The sequence below is a fragment of the Globicephala melas genome, chromosome 1, assembly GCF_963455315.2.
Source record: "Globicephala melas chromosome 1, mGloMel1.2, whole genome shotgun sequence".
Taxonomy (NCBI): Eukaryota; Metazoa; Chordata; class Mammalia; order Artiodactyla; family Delphinidae; genus Globicephala; species Globicephala melas.
Genome location: NC_083314.1, coordinates 44,610,764 through 44,624,448, shown reverse-complemented (window position 1 = coordinate 44,624,448; position 13,685 = coordinate 44,610,764). Strand labels below are relative to the sequence as shown.

General features: G+C 35.8%; 1 protein-coding gene across 1 annotated transcript in view; it reads left to right on the top strand.

Annotated features, from left to right (window-relative positions):
• HMCN1 (hemicentin 1) overlaps positions 1-13,685 on the top strand; it is a 521,171-nt gene that overhangs the window by 103,546 nt on the left and 403,940 nt on the right. The window contains exon 2 of the mRNA XM_030873036.2: positions 5,230-5,300. Within this exon, the coding sequence (XP_030728896.2) occupies positions 5,230-5,300 (71 nt within the window). The remainder of the gene's footprint in view (positions 1-5,229; positions 5,301-13,685) is intronic.

Genomic DNA, 13,685 nt, shown 5'->3' with positions numbered 1-13,685 from the left:
GGTCTTGAAAATAACCTCTTCTAATGTGAGTAGGCATGTGCTCAATTAAATGAGGCCTGAAATATACTTGGCATTGGCTCAGCTCAAAGTCAGGAAACAGTTCTGTTTTTGTGGCTTAGATGCAAATCATTTAAAAATGGTGCTGGACAGCAACATTATAATTAAGTGAGGAGAGAGAAATCTGGAAAGAGTGTATCGTAGATTCAACTGAAAACAGTGAAAGTAAATATAGTTATTAATCTGATTTTCTGTACCATCCCAAGGCAAGAAACATAATTTATTAATTTTCATGTAAACAATATTAATATTTTGAATATGTATATATTTATATTAGCAACTTTGCACATAGAAGACATCATTGATTTGTGTAAAATTATTGACTAAGAGTGGAATTTTTACAAAGTGGAATGTGTTGAGATTCAGCTCATGGAAGGCGTTTTGAATAGGCCATATCACAGTGCCTGGAATTTCTTTGCTCTGACGTCACCCTCTGTGTCCAGTGTTCTCTTCAAGTGCCGTCCCACATCTTCTCCCTGATACCTTCACTGTATATTTCCCTAGAGCTCAGGGGTCTTTCTCTGGACACTGAAGAAATTTGCTGTCCCTTTGTATCTATATCACTTGCGCTTCTCTGATGCTAGATTAAACTGTTTAATTTTTCATACCTTGCTGTTTTTTTAAGTTTTCAACTATATTTAAATTTCCATTATGGCAAGCCCTGTGGTTTATATATTTCTTTTGTTCTTTTACAGTGCTTTGCAAATATTAATTTATAATGCAGCTTAGGGGTTTTCATTTTAACTTTTCACATATTTATGTATAACTATAAATATAAAGCCAAGAACTACATAATTTTTTTCAAAAAAGCAAGGAAATTGTGAACATTGTTATCAAATCATTCACAGACAGTATTGAGACCCCAGCAAGCAGCAGTAAATATTCCTCTTATTATCAAGGAGCCACTTTGAGTAAAGAAAAACTATAAGGATCAGAAATCTGTTAGTAGAAAGGAAAAAGGAAGTGAGGAACTGGATATCGATCTTGCCAAGTGAAGCAGTGAAAGAAAATATTACACTGTGAACTTCTTTCCACTATTTTCTCAAATTCAATCCAGCAACTCGGGTTAAGAGAACAATGGCTGAGATGTTGGAAATAAATCCAACCCATCTGATAAATCCCTAGGAAACAGGAAATAACACAATTAATGAGAAGAGGAAAGGCTTTTTTAAGAGTCTCAGACAGTTATTTTTTTAAATCAAAAGTAGTCTTTTGAAGCATGACATACTCCTTATATTTTTAATAACATGTTATCTTAATGTTCTTTTGCTTTTTAAGATAAACTATATGTGGAAAATTGTATCTATTGATTATCTGCATCAAGAACTTGATTAAAGAGCAAAACATTTGGTTAAAAGAGTAAACTGAAGACTTTCTCAGTTGACTAGTCAGTGTCATCATGCTGATCATGTAGCGTGGTCTTAGCTATAGCGTGGAGGCTCCATGGTAAAATGAAAAGAGCACAAAATAAAGGGTCTGAAGGCCTGGGCTTAACCTTTATTCTTTTTCTTCCCTTCTCTCCCTTCTTCCCGTCTTCAGACATTTACTGAGACTCTATTATAGGTACACTGAGACAATTCATCTCCTTGGGCTGACAGTCAAGTGAGGGAGACAAAAAAGCAATGGCAGCCATAGTATTATCTGGTAGATGCCATCATGTCGCAGGCACACAGTATTGTGGTAGCCTTCAAAGGGACTGGTTGGCTTTGGCTTATCATCCAACCTTCAGTTTTTTGTATAATTGTATGTATTTTAACTTCTTCATGAGGTTATTGTGAGGCTCAAAGGAAGCCGCTATATGTTACAAAGTATTGTGAATTGTACTTGCAAATATCGATAGTTATAGGTAATAGTAATTTGATAAAATACAGGGCTGTCGTGAAAACTTGATATATAGAACTTTAAAAGAAATTAGTTTTAATAAAGAACGTTTTTGTTTTCTCTAATATGGAATCCTAAATTTTCATTTCCTTTTTGAAATCCCCATGGTTCATTCTGAAAAAAAATTTTTTCTATGTTAATTAGTACTCCCACACTACCTTTTCCATACTTCTCTTTATGCATTTATTGTATTGTACTGTAATTACATATTAGTTTTATTTTCTCCACTAGATCCATCAGGACTTTGAAGGAGGGTTCACGTTTGGTCGTCCTTATGCTACCGGTGGCAACCATATATAGTCCATGATCAATGTGTGTTTGTTAAATAGATTAGAGAAGGAATTTTCTAGTGAGGTTTCTTTGTGTTTTTAGTTATAATATCTACTAGGCAAGAGAGATAATTTTCTTTGTTCTATTAAAGATAATATCCAGGCATGTGACAATAAAGTATTCTAGATATTGTGTGCATCGAATTAGGCACTCCTAACATGGCCTGTCTTGCCTATGGTCCAGAGGAAAGAAGAAAGTTAATAGTGATGTAATCATTGACAGAATGGAGATCTTGGAAAAGAGGAAATGTTAGTGAGGTGTGGAGGTTGCTCAGTGTAGAAAATATTTCTAGATATCTTAATCTCTTTCTTCACTACCAAAATCTTTCAGGGTCATCTTCTCTGAACCTCAAGTTTTCTTGTCTGTAGATAAGAGAATTGAACCAAATGATCTTTAATGCCCCATCTAGCTTGAGGATTCTGTTTGGAGATTGATGGTTGAATAAAATAGGATATTGTCCCTGCATTCTGTTAAATGTTATTCACCTTCATTCTTCCCATGTCTTTATTATACAGACATCAAACAACATTAAAGCATATTGAAGAAAAGGCAAAACATTCAAGAAGATAGGACTTGAATCAGGCTTTAAAGAATAAGAGGTGTATGGGCAGATGGCCATGGACATGGTGATGGCCATGGATGAGGAAGAGCAGTAGCTTCATGCTAAGGGGTGTGACGAAGTTGGAAGATTAGATAAATAGAAGAGAGGGCCTGAAATGCCTTGGAGGGTTCCCATTTAATTTTATAAGCAATAGAGGACCATGTTCAGGAAGGACAGGGGATGCAACCAACGTGAGAAAAAAGGAAGAGAAGAGGAAATTGCTCATGACACAGCTGGCATAAGGCTCTGTTAAATGAAGAGAAAGACTGGAATGGACACAAGTCCTGAGAGGGAGGAGGGCTGATTTTGCCAAATGGTTATATCATTCAATTCAAAAGAGTTTGAAAAGATGCTTACACCTGGAGGGATGTGGCAGCTCGGTGGGCCTTTACGTCTCCTGAGTATTGCTCATAACTGATAGAAGTTTTACCTCAGCTGTCCAGTGTGATTTGCAAAAATGTACATTAATGAGCTTCAGGAGATATTTCCTATCTTTGTTGAAAACAGGTGGATATTTGAATCTCTCAATAACTAAATGAAGGCGAATCAGTCCTCCTATTTGAATAGCATCCGTTAATCTCCACTATTGAAGAACAGACATATATCAGGGTTATTTTAAAAATTTTTATTATAGGGAATGTTCTGGCATGTCTGTACTTTTTATTTTCATATAATTAATTTTTTTTCTAGTATTCTTTGTATTTCTTTCTACTTCTTGAGTTTTGAATTCTAGAATTACTTCAGTGTTATACCATGTAGGAACATAGAAGCTTGGCTTGACAGTGCTGCTGACAATTTATATGTCAGGGTGTAACTGCCTAGCATATTCTTTGCTGTTTTGCATTCCTTTGCAAAGTATGCCTTTGTTTAATCTTGAGGGAGTGGGCTTCTCCGATTTTCCATATACTCAGGACATGACTTTTACACAGCCAGTGACTGTTCTGCTCTGTATAGAATGCAGATGTTTGCATTTTCACACAGTTTCTTCAATCGCCTCTCCATTCCTTTTGCATACTTCAAGGTGTCTAATCTGGTGAAGGATGGTGACATTTTTTTCATGTAATTTCTAAGAAAAATTACATGCCTTATGACAGGCATATTGTGCTTCCTTTCCAATTTACCTCATTTATTTCTAAAATACTAAAAGTCTGTTTTTATATCACATTTAGCACATTATAGAAGGCCTGGCTAATTAATTATTAGCCTTTGAAGTTGTAAAGTCCTTTTCTAGCAGTAAGCATTTGAAGCTAGATAATGTCTTATAAAAACTAAATGTTAAGTACTTTTATAATTTTGTATTGTTATCTTCATTAGATAAAATAGAAAAATTTTCATCCACCCTGGGAATTTAAGGTGGTATGTCTGTACACATGATACTTGGATGAATTTTAATACTATTACTTAAATATATGAATGTTTCCTGGGGGAAGTAATTGATACCTGTAAAGGCCAGTTTCTGGTTGTCTATTTTAAAGGTTGATTTTCTGTTTTTAGAAAATGGTCTTGGCACATTAAAATGTTTATTATAAACCTGCTGTATATATCTATATCTATATATTTATATCTTTCTCACTATTGTTCTATCAATCAATCAATCAATTTAATCCACACTGGTATCTGGGCTCTTTCTCTTCACCTGACTTAGATCTTGGTGTTCCAAGGAATGCAGTGGTCCCCTCACCTGTTTCCACTTGAAACAATGGTTTGTGCAGTACATTAAGGCAGTTATGAGGGTGTCAGTGACCCCAAAGATAATTATGGTGGTCAAAGCCAGCTTAGGAGAATGGTGATAGTGATGGACAGCAACACCAGCCATGGTGAAGGAAGCAATAGGGACTGTTTTCTGAACTTTTAATATCCTCATATCTTTGCTTCTACAAGTTCTTAAAAACCCTGTGGGATAGACAGGGAAGGGTCATTTGTTTTTTGTTCAGTATTAAATTTTTTATTTGCAGACAAATTTACAATTTATAGTTGAGAAAGAAGAATTAAAAGATGAATAAGTGATTCATTTAGACTTCAACAACAAAGTAGGTGCCCAATTAATATCACTGACTGGTGAGAGTAAAAAGAGACCGAAACTGGGGTCTCCTGACTCTTTGTCCTGTGACCTTTTTCACTATCTCTGCATTTTCTGAGGCTAAAAATCCACTTTTTAAGGTATGCATAATTTACAGCAAATTTTAAGGTATTCTTTGGTTGCTATAAATTGAGAAGTGGTCTTTGTTGTTTTGCTGACTATTTCTAATTGTTAAATAACCATGTAGTGCATAGTGAAAAGACATTTGCAGACATAGTACCTTGAAGTCTTTAACGCTATTGATCACTATTTTTGACCTATGTCATTTTTATCTCCACAGAAATTGGCCCAGTAACAGTTACCACAGATCCCAAGAAATTTCAGTATGAGCTCAGAGAACTCTATGTTCAGGTGAGTTCTTGCATTCAATTTTATTTCTTTTAAGGGAAAGGAAAATAATGAACTTCTGGTTGATTTTCTTTAGTTTTAAGTCTGAAAGCAGTGGTTATTGGTTTTTAAATTCTAACACCACTTTTTCTGACTTAATTTGAATGACAGATATGGTAGTGGGATAGATTGGGTTCAAAATATCACCTTCATTTATGCATTGTCTATGGCCGCTTCCATGCAACAATGTCAGAATTCCATAGTTGTGACAGACTGGCCCACAAAGCCTGAAGTGTTTACTGTATGATGCTTTAGAGAAAAAGTTTACTGACTCTTGTTCCAGATGACTCCTTTCCCTGAGAATCATAAGGAGCAGTTAATTCTTTCCCTGTAATAGTAGTGGTATAATTACGGTAATTTTGATATTCTTTGCTATAAGTCATCTTTACAAAATTTTTGACTGTAAGTATAATTTTGTTAGTAGAGAAGATGAATAATTGGTTTAAATGTTATTCTGAAAACAGGACTTGGAGATAGGGTTGATATGCACCATCTCCTCATTGTTGCTTTGAGGTCATTATTCCCAAATCCATTAGTCAAAAAAGAATTGCTTCTTTGAGGCTGTTTTACTGTCCTATCCTCCATGGATGGTCTCTGCTGCAATCACCTACAGATCTTTTGGCCAGTCCTCATCATTCATTTAAGCTATTGATACCTGAATCATTGGCTGCCTTTCTCCTTTTGGGCTGCCGTCATTCCGGTGCACTTCAGCATTGATGGGGATGACCTGTCAGAACCTTCTCCTCTCAGTTCTTTGACGTGCTATTTGTCTTCAATGACCTTTTCAGTGCTCCATCTCAGTCTTCTATTCTCACACACACCCTCTGGATCTTATGATCACCTCAATCTGTTCCGTCTCTCAGATCACTAATTCAAGCAGGTCCACAAGCTTGTTTTTGCAGCTATTTACACTACAACTACTCCTTCACCCTCATCAAGCACTCTAGTCCATTGACCCCTATCCTGTCTCCAAGGCCATCAGATCTCTCCTTTTTCACTTTCTTCCCATCTAGCTCAGAGCTCTGTCATTTCAAAAACACTCCTTTTTCTTTCTTGTCCATTGCTCTTCTGTTCAAAAGGCAAAACCTCATTCCTGAATGACTGCAATTATGTCCACCGATGGCCAAGTGCTGTTGAAACCTCACAACATGGCAGGTTGCTTCCACTGTAAATACATAACCACCTATTTTCACTGGACTCTTAGTACTTCCATGATCTTACTATGTTTCTTTGGTCAATTATATCTCCCATTCCTCTCAATGACAGTTGCAAATCTTATCCATTCTTCTTAAACCTCTATCCCATTACCCTTTTACTACTGGCTATTTCAGCTAACGATCTAGTCTGAGCAAGCTGTCTCACTTACTGTTTCACACACAGGCATATATAAATGGAAGCCCTCTGCTTCCTCATACCTAGCATGTAATCCACCTACATCTGGTATCCATCCCATCCTCATTCCCTACTTAATCACAACTCCTTGGCTTTCTCAGGATCTTAACCTATCAAACTGTATTTTTCTTTTTTTTTCCAACTGCTTAAGAGTTCCCATTTACTTTTAAATATGTTTCCGTCTCCCCCCAAAACAAACGGATCCCAACAAATCAAACCATTATAAGCAAAACAAAATAAACAACAAATCTCTGTTTTTCTCACATCCTCTTACAAATAACTTCTCTCTCTCAGTTCCTTCAGTGTCAAGAATATTGTCTGTATTGACCGCCATCTTTTCTTCACATCCCTTCCCCATCTACTCCTCAGTCTGTTTCGATCTAGTTGCCACACCCCTGCTCTGTCAAAGTAGCTCTAGTTGGTGATATATGATTTGTATTTTGCTAAATGCAGCGGTAGCATTTCACTTGTCAGCATATTAGATTAACATCTGTGTAATTCTCGGCAATACTGGCCCCTCCCTTCTTCTTGAGACATTCTCTTACCTTACGTGTGCTCTCATTTTGTTTCCCACTTTCCCTCAGCTTCCTAGGCAGCTCATTTCTGTCCAGGTGACCATTAAATGTTTAGGATCCTAGGAGGTTTTGAAAGTGGCCCTATATTTTCTTTCATTTTTATTTCTTCTCTTTAGGGGAAATCGTCCATACCCACATAAATATGTTTCTAGCCTAGGCCTCTCCTCTGAGAAATAGACCCTTATGTCAGGCTCTTGGATGTCACAGTGGCCCTCCAAAGTGAAACTCACAAATGTTCTCTTTCCACTGCCCCAAATCTGGTCCTAAATCCTTGCTCTTTGTTCTGTATTTGTTATCTTTGTGAATGATGCCTACAATATTCTGGTTATACTACCAAAGATCTGAGTTATCCTTACTGTATCCATTCCCTGCCTCTCTCCCCCCTCCCCACCCCAATATACAAACTATGAATCAAGTCTTGGTTTTTAACTTTCTAAATAATTTTGATATCAATTGACTTTTCTCCTTTTCTATTGGCACTGTCCTAGTCCCAGTTACTGTATCTTTAGGCTAAATTAATGCAAAAAAGCTTCTAAGTGATTTTCCTGCATTTACTCTTCTTTTTATTTTTCCAGGCCTTTCTCTACTCTGACAGGCAGACAAAATAATTTCAAAATACATCTCTGAACATTTCTCCCTAATACCCAGTCCACTCACCTCCTACCCCCATCTCATCAAAGTCTTCCCAAGTTCATGAGTGACCTGAGGCCTGTCAACCTAGAGCCCTTCCTAGAGCCGCTCTCTCCCTTGGACCCTGAGCTCTGCCACAGGGGCCTTGCATAGAGCCTCCTCCTGTCTGTATCCCCACCTGTCTCCCCACAGGACCTTTGCACATGCTGTTCTCCTTGCATAGGAAGTTCTTGTTCTTCATCCTGCCCTCACGTCCATGCTCCTTTAACCTAGTTTAAAATCCTATATTCAAAATCTCATCTGGAATACCAGTTCCTCAGAAAATCCCGCCCTATCCTCCAGGCTCGGTCATATCTCACTGCCTCTCTCCGTCACAAACTAGTTGGCGTTTCACAGTGAAGAACTATGTCTGATTTAGCTCATCAGTGAATCCCTTAGTAAAATGCCTGGCATATAGAATGTGCTGAATTTTTGATGAATGCAAGAATGAATGAACAAACGAACAAACGAACCATTATGTACAAATTAACGGAGTCCAAATTAGAGTTTGAAGTTTAATACTTTATTGGTTCACTGTAGGGTGCATGACTTGATTTGGAACTATATACGGTATGAGCATAATTGGGGCATAGGATGAAAAAACTCAAAAGTTTGGCATTCCAAATATGTATTCCATCGTGATTCTTTTATTGTGACTGTCTTTATTTTTAAATTGCATACTAAATTGAATTATGTTTCATAAATATCTAAATAGGTATATATAGTTATCCCTTGACTGTTTTTCTCTTTTATTCAATTTCTTCTGATAATCTTTTTCATTAATCCTCCATTTCCTTTCTCTTATACCATGTCATTCTTTTTCAGTCATTATCTTGATACTTACTGACAATTTACTTTTCTATCCCTTGATATAGCAACTTCTTTGCCGCTTTGGATGTCCACATTCTTTGAAAAAAAATTTTACAGAAAAATTTCTATCCTGTACATGGATCATAGGAACTAGAAATTGTACTGCCCTGATTGTTTAAACTTTTTATGTTCTGGTATTTTATCATGAGCTCCTGAGGGCAAGAGCCTCGTAGCTCTCATTGAGCCTCTGGTCCACTGTGGGATGAACAAGTGTCTGCAGTAGAGTGGACTTAAATAGCTATAAATGAATGTCATACATGGGTGGCTTCTTTTAAAAATGTATATTTAACAGTTAAACTATATCAGGTATAATACAAACTTTACTTTGATGGTACAAAAGATACTTAAAAACCTAATCATCAGTTTTCATTATATAAAGATTCAGAAGGGCCAAGTAATGGAGATTTCTAGCTGATAGAATGTTAGGAAGAGATTTACTGTATTCATTTTTTTTCTCTTCAAAAAAGAATTCAGCTGGGATATATTCTTGGAAATCTGGCCAGAATGAAAATGCCTACATTCTCAATGAGACCTGGCGCTGGCATTTCCTGATTTCCTGCCTCTCCCCTTCTTTTGTTCTGACGGATCTTCAGGGAGTACCCTTATCCTCCTTGCTCCATTTGTCTCCAGGGTGAAGGCTTGTGATTCTTAATCATACTCCATTGATTCTCTCCCCAGCCAATATCTGGAATTGAACTTGATACAGACACTCTATAGGGTCATATGACATCTCTGTTCAAGAAAATAATCTTTCTTTCTCCCCTGGAATGAAAGCTCGTGTCCATTTCTCTGGAGATTTCCTCTGTACTGGCTGCATCTTATGGAATTCATTTTTGAATTGTCTTGGGATCCAAGGGGATGCTTAATTAGAACAACCAGCCAGGGAAGAAATCAAATATTTACTTTTTCTCTTCATTCAAAATCGGGCATTGTTATAGGCATTGGGAATACCAAGGAAGTGTTTTTACTTTCAAAGTTTCTAGTGAATTATTCCTTTTTTAATCAATGGCAAAAAATGTCACCAAGTAAGGGTCAAATATGACAAGACACTAGGCTACATTATCGCTTAACATCTAACCTAAAGAATATATTTTGTTTTCTCTTCAGTGTTTCGTAGAGAATATTTTATTTCATAAATAAATAAATTTATTTCATAAATCACTCTGTGAAACTAAAATTTACAAATTTCATAAAATTTTAGAATAATACTAAATTCTTCAGTTGCCCTTCTACCATTTTTAGTAACTCCTCCCAAATCACTGATATAAAGAGCAACAAGGATTGCTATCTTATTAAAATTAACTTGGATTTCCTAAAAAAGAAAACTTTAAAAATATTCCTTTCATACTTTAATCGTTTTGAAAACAAGAAAAGTAAATTCAGTTGGAAGTAAATTAAATAATTGCCCATTAACTTTTTACTAGGTTCAGCTATTTTTCCTGTAGAGATATGGAATTAACTTGGGGAAAAGCAATTTAAAAATTTCCAAGAAAAACGTAACAAAAATCGCTAAACTTAAATCATTAAATTTATAACGTTAATTTCATTTTCCTTCATCTTCTTTCATCTGGAATGCAGAGAAGTAACTTGAAAAGTATCTGAGCTTTCTCTCTGGGGAAAAGAAGGGAAGACAAATGACAGCAATGGTATTCAAATCACACAGAGCTTTGGGAATTAATATCCTTGTGAATGTGCAGTGCGAAGTCCTGCCTCAGGTCACAGTCTTTATAAGAAACTATAAAGCTTGTTGATTTTTAGAAAATGGTATTGGCAATGATATGCTTTCAAGCCTTTTATCCAAACATTTTAAAGAACAAAAAGCATATTAGTCAAACATTTGAAGTGTAGAGAAGGAAGATATTTCTACAGTAATGGAATTATAATTTTTTCATATAGATGGTTGATCCCCAGACCTGAAAAATTTCACACATAATTTAGTTTTTCTTTGAGAAGTGTTTTGATAAAATTGACCTTAATAAAAGCAAGAATAAGAGTAAAAATATGTAGAACAACATCATGACATAGCAACAAGATAGAGTTATGAAGATTAGGGTAAGATCCAATTACTGTCATTCTTTAACTGAAACAGGAGAATAAATAGGCAAACTGATGTTAAGGGGAAAAAATGTTCTGCTGTAGTATAAGAACAGTTGATGTTAGAATTAACTGCCAACAGAGAATATGAAAAACTGTGGCCAGATAGGCAAAGACTGTTAAAACAGAGGATAATGTTGATTTATGATATCAATTCAGTATACATTTTATTTAATTTCAAGTATTCTAAATCATGCTACTGTGCAAAAGTGTCCTTTTTATTTCTATATTTATAGAAGTCTTCTATATGAATTTAAAAAACAAAACTGATATATAACCAAAAAAATTAAGAAAGTAAAATTGACTAGAACAAGAAAAGGGAAAGGATTATATGTTAGGATAAATATAATGTAGAGCTATAAGAGATGTGATTTTCATGTTTGGTATTGGACATGATTCAACTGAAGAAAGCAGTTTTCATTTCCATTTAAGTTTTCTTAATATGCATTTGACTTACAAATATGCATTTAACTTACAAATGCATATATATCAGCATATACATATACACACTTTTACAGGAGGAATGGCATGTATTTAATTTAGGGAAGAAAGTGAGATAGAGTCCAATACATACAACTCATAATACGTGTGAAAGCTACAAGAATAGTAGAACCAGCATCTGACCCAAAATAAGGACTTGATAGATGTTAGCTATTGTTACTGCTATTACTACTACTATCTCTAGTACTCCGAGGTTCTTTTAGCAGAAATAATCACCAAATAATTATACCATAAATGAACAACTATGGAACTTGTGCCTTGTGAAAGATTTTGCATGTATTTTAAAGTCATCCTCTCATTTCAAACCTACACAAATCTTAATCTTCCTTTTTGCAAATGAGGAGACTCAAGCTTTGAGAGCTTAGGTAACATCTTCCTCAGGTCACCGAACTGGCAAGGAGCAAGGCTAGTCTCAAAAGTGGAGGTATTTAATGTCAAAGCCAGTGTCCTTTTTCACTTGGCTACTTTTCTTCTAAAGAGTGGTTTAAGTAACCTTATTAAGCTAATCAAATTAACGTTTATTTATATAATTTCTCTTTGTATTTTACTTCAAAGTAGGAAAGTAGAGAATTAAAGACAGATGTAGGTCTAGGGCTGGTCTCATCCTCAACGAAACAAATTTATTTCTTAAAGATTTCGACTTCCTCTTCTACCTCCAGTCACTTTGGGTTAGCAGCTCACCTAAAGTTACTGAGCGGCTAATGAGAATGATAACTGTACATTGAAAATGACTCCCTTTGCTCAGCATGTGTTCTTGCTACTTAGCGCGCTAAGCTTATTTAAGTGTAACCTCACAGTCACCTTGGAGAGACACGAGAACAAGATGTATTTTAAGAGATTGAAAGGTAGTGTTTATACTGCAGTTGTATTTGTAGGCGGTTTCGATTATTTTTATTGTTGAAATTTCTTGGTACCTGAATGAAGCATCTATTCAAACTTTAGTTTGCTGCTGGAGTTTTCTACTAGAGGGACAAACAATCCTATATCCCCAGGAAGTGAGGGATGGGGACTAAGATAAGTAACTGGAGGGCACTGGGAATGATTGACTCCTTTCTAGCTATCCATCCTGGTATCCCTATCCAGAAGCAAATAGTTGGCTGATTTCTTAATGACCTTTTGTGTGCACTTCGAAGGACAAAGAGTATAGAAGGGTATTCTGACCGTTGCATTGCTTTTTCAAAGCAGAATACATAGGCATTTAGAATGGGGTGGGTGTGGATTATGATGGGACATTTCTTGATTTTCTTTTCAAAGTGTGGATGTGTGGGGATGTTCTTAAGGGTACGTACATAAGTCATTGTGGAGTAAATATTGCAAATATATGTGACAGAATAACATTTAGGAAGAGGACTCCTTTGACCTATGATGCCTGGATTTATTCCATTCATGGTATTAAGTCAATCAAGGGATTGCTCTGTTCCCCGCAATAAGTACTATACCTGATTTTGTCAGGTTTTAGGTGATGGTGAGGATGGAGGTCAAAATGTTTTTCTTGGGAGAATATTTCTTGATCTAAAGCCATGACTCCTAGAAAAAACCTATAAACCTCACTTTCAACAAAATGGAAAATTAAAGAGTTTCTTTAAGGGAAATTAAAGAGTTTCTTCTCAATCCAAATTGATCTGAAGCAGTTCTCAAGAAGCCATCTTTTTTTCTTCTTAGGCCTTGAAAAAGTCTCAAGAAGACTAGTAGAGTCTTGGTTTTGGTATTGACTTTGAGTAGTATTTGTTCAGTTATCCCTTCAGATGTTCGGATCCCTTCCAGAAACTTATCAGTACCCCAGGCATGAACTGGCATCAGTTAGAGATTTGATAGCACTGGCCTTCCTCAGCAGATGATACCTGGGGCTCCTGTGGAGCAATATCTGGGAGCCTCTGTTGATGTTCAAGGCTGATACAGGCTTTCTTGGGCAGGAATATCCCATTATTGAATACTGGTCCAGTCACCAGCTAAGTCCCTCAGGTTTCCTTATGCAAACTTTAAACCGGGTCTCCATTCTTCTATATTCATGTTGATTTTAAAAACTCCTCATTTATCTACTCTCTCTATATATTAGTCTCCTCCTTTGAGATGACCTAGATCTTAGTTCACCAATTTTGTTTAATGACTACTTACTTGTTCTAAAAAAAAAAACAAACAAAAAAACTTATCTATCTCCAACTTCTATATAAATGTAACATTCACAAATTATAATGATTTTATTAGTAAAAATACATTGTTAATTTTTTTCATCAAGACCTATTATAAC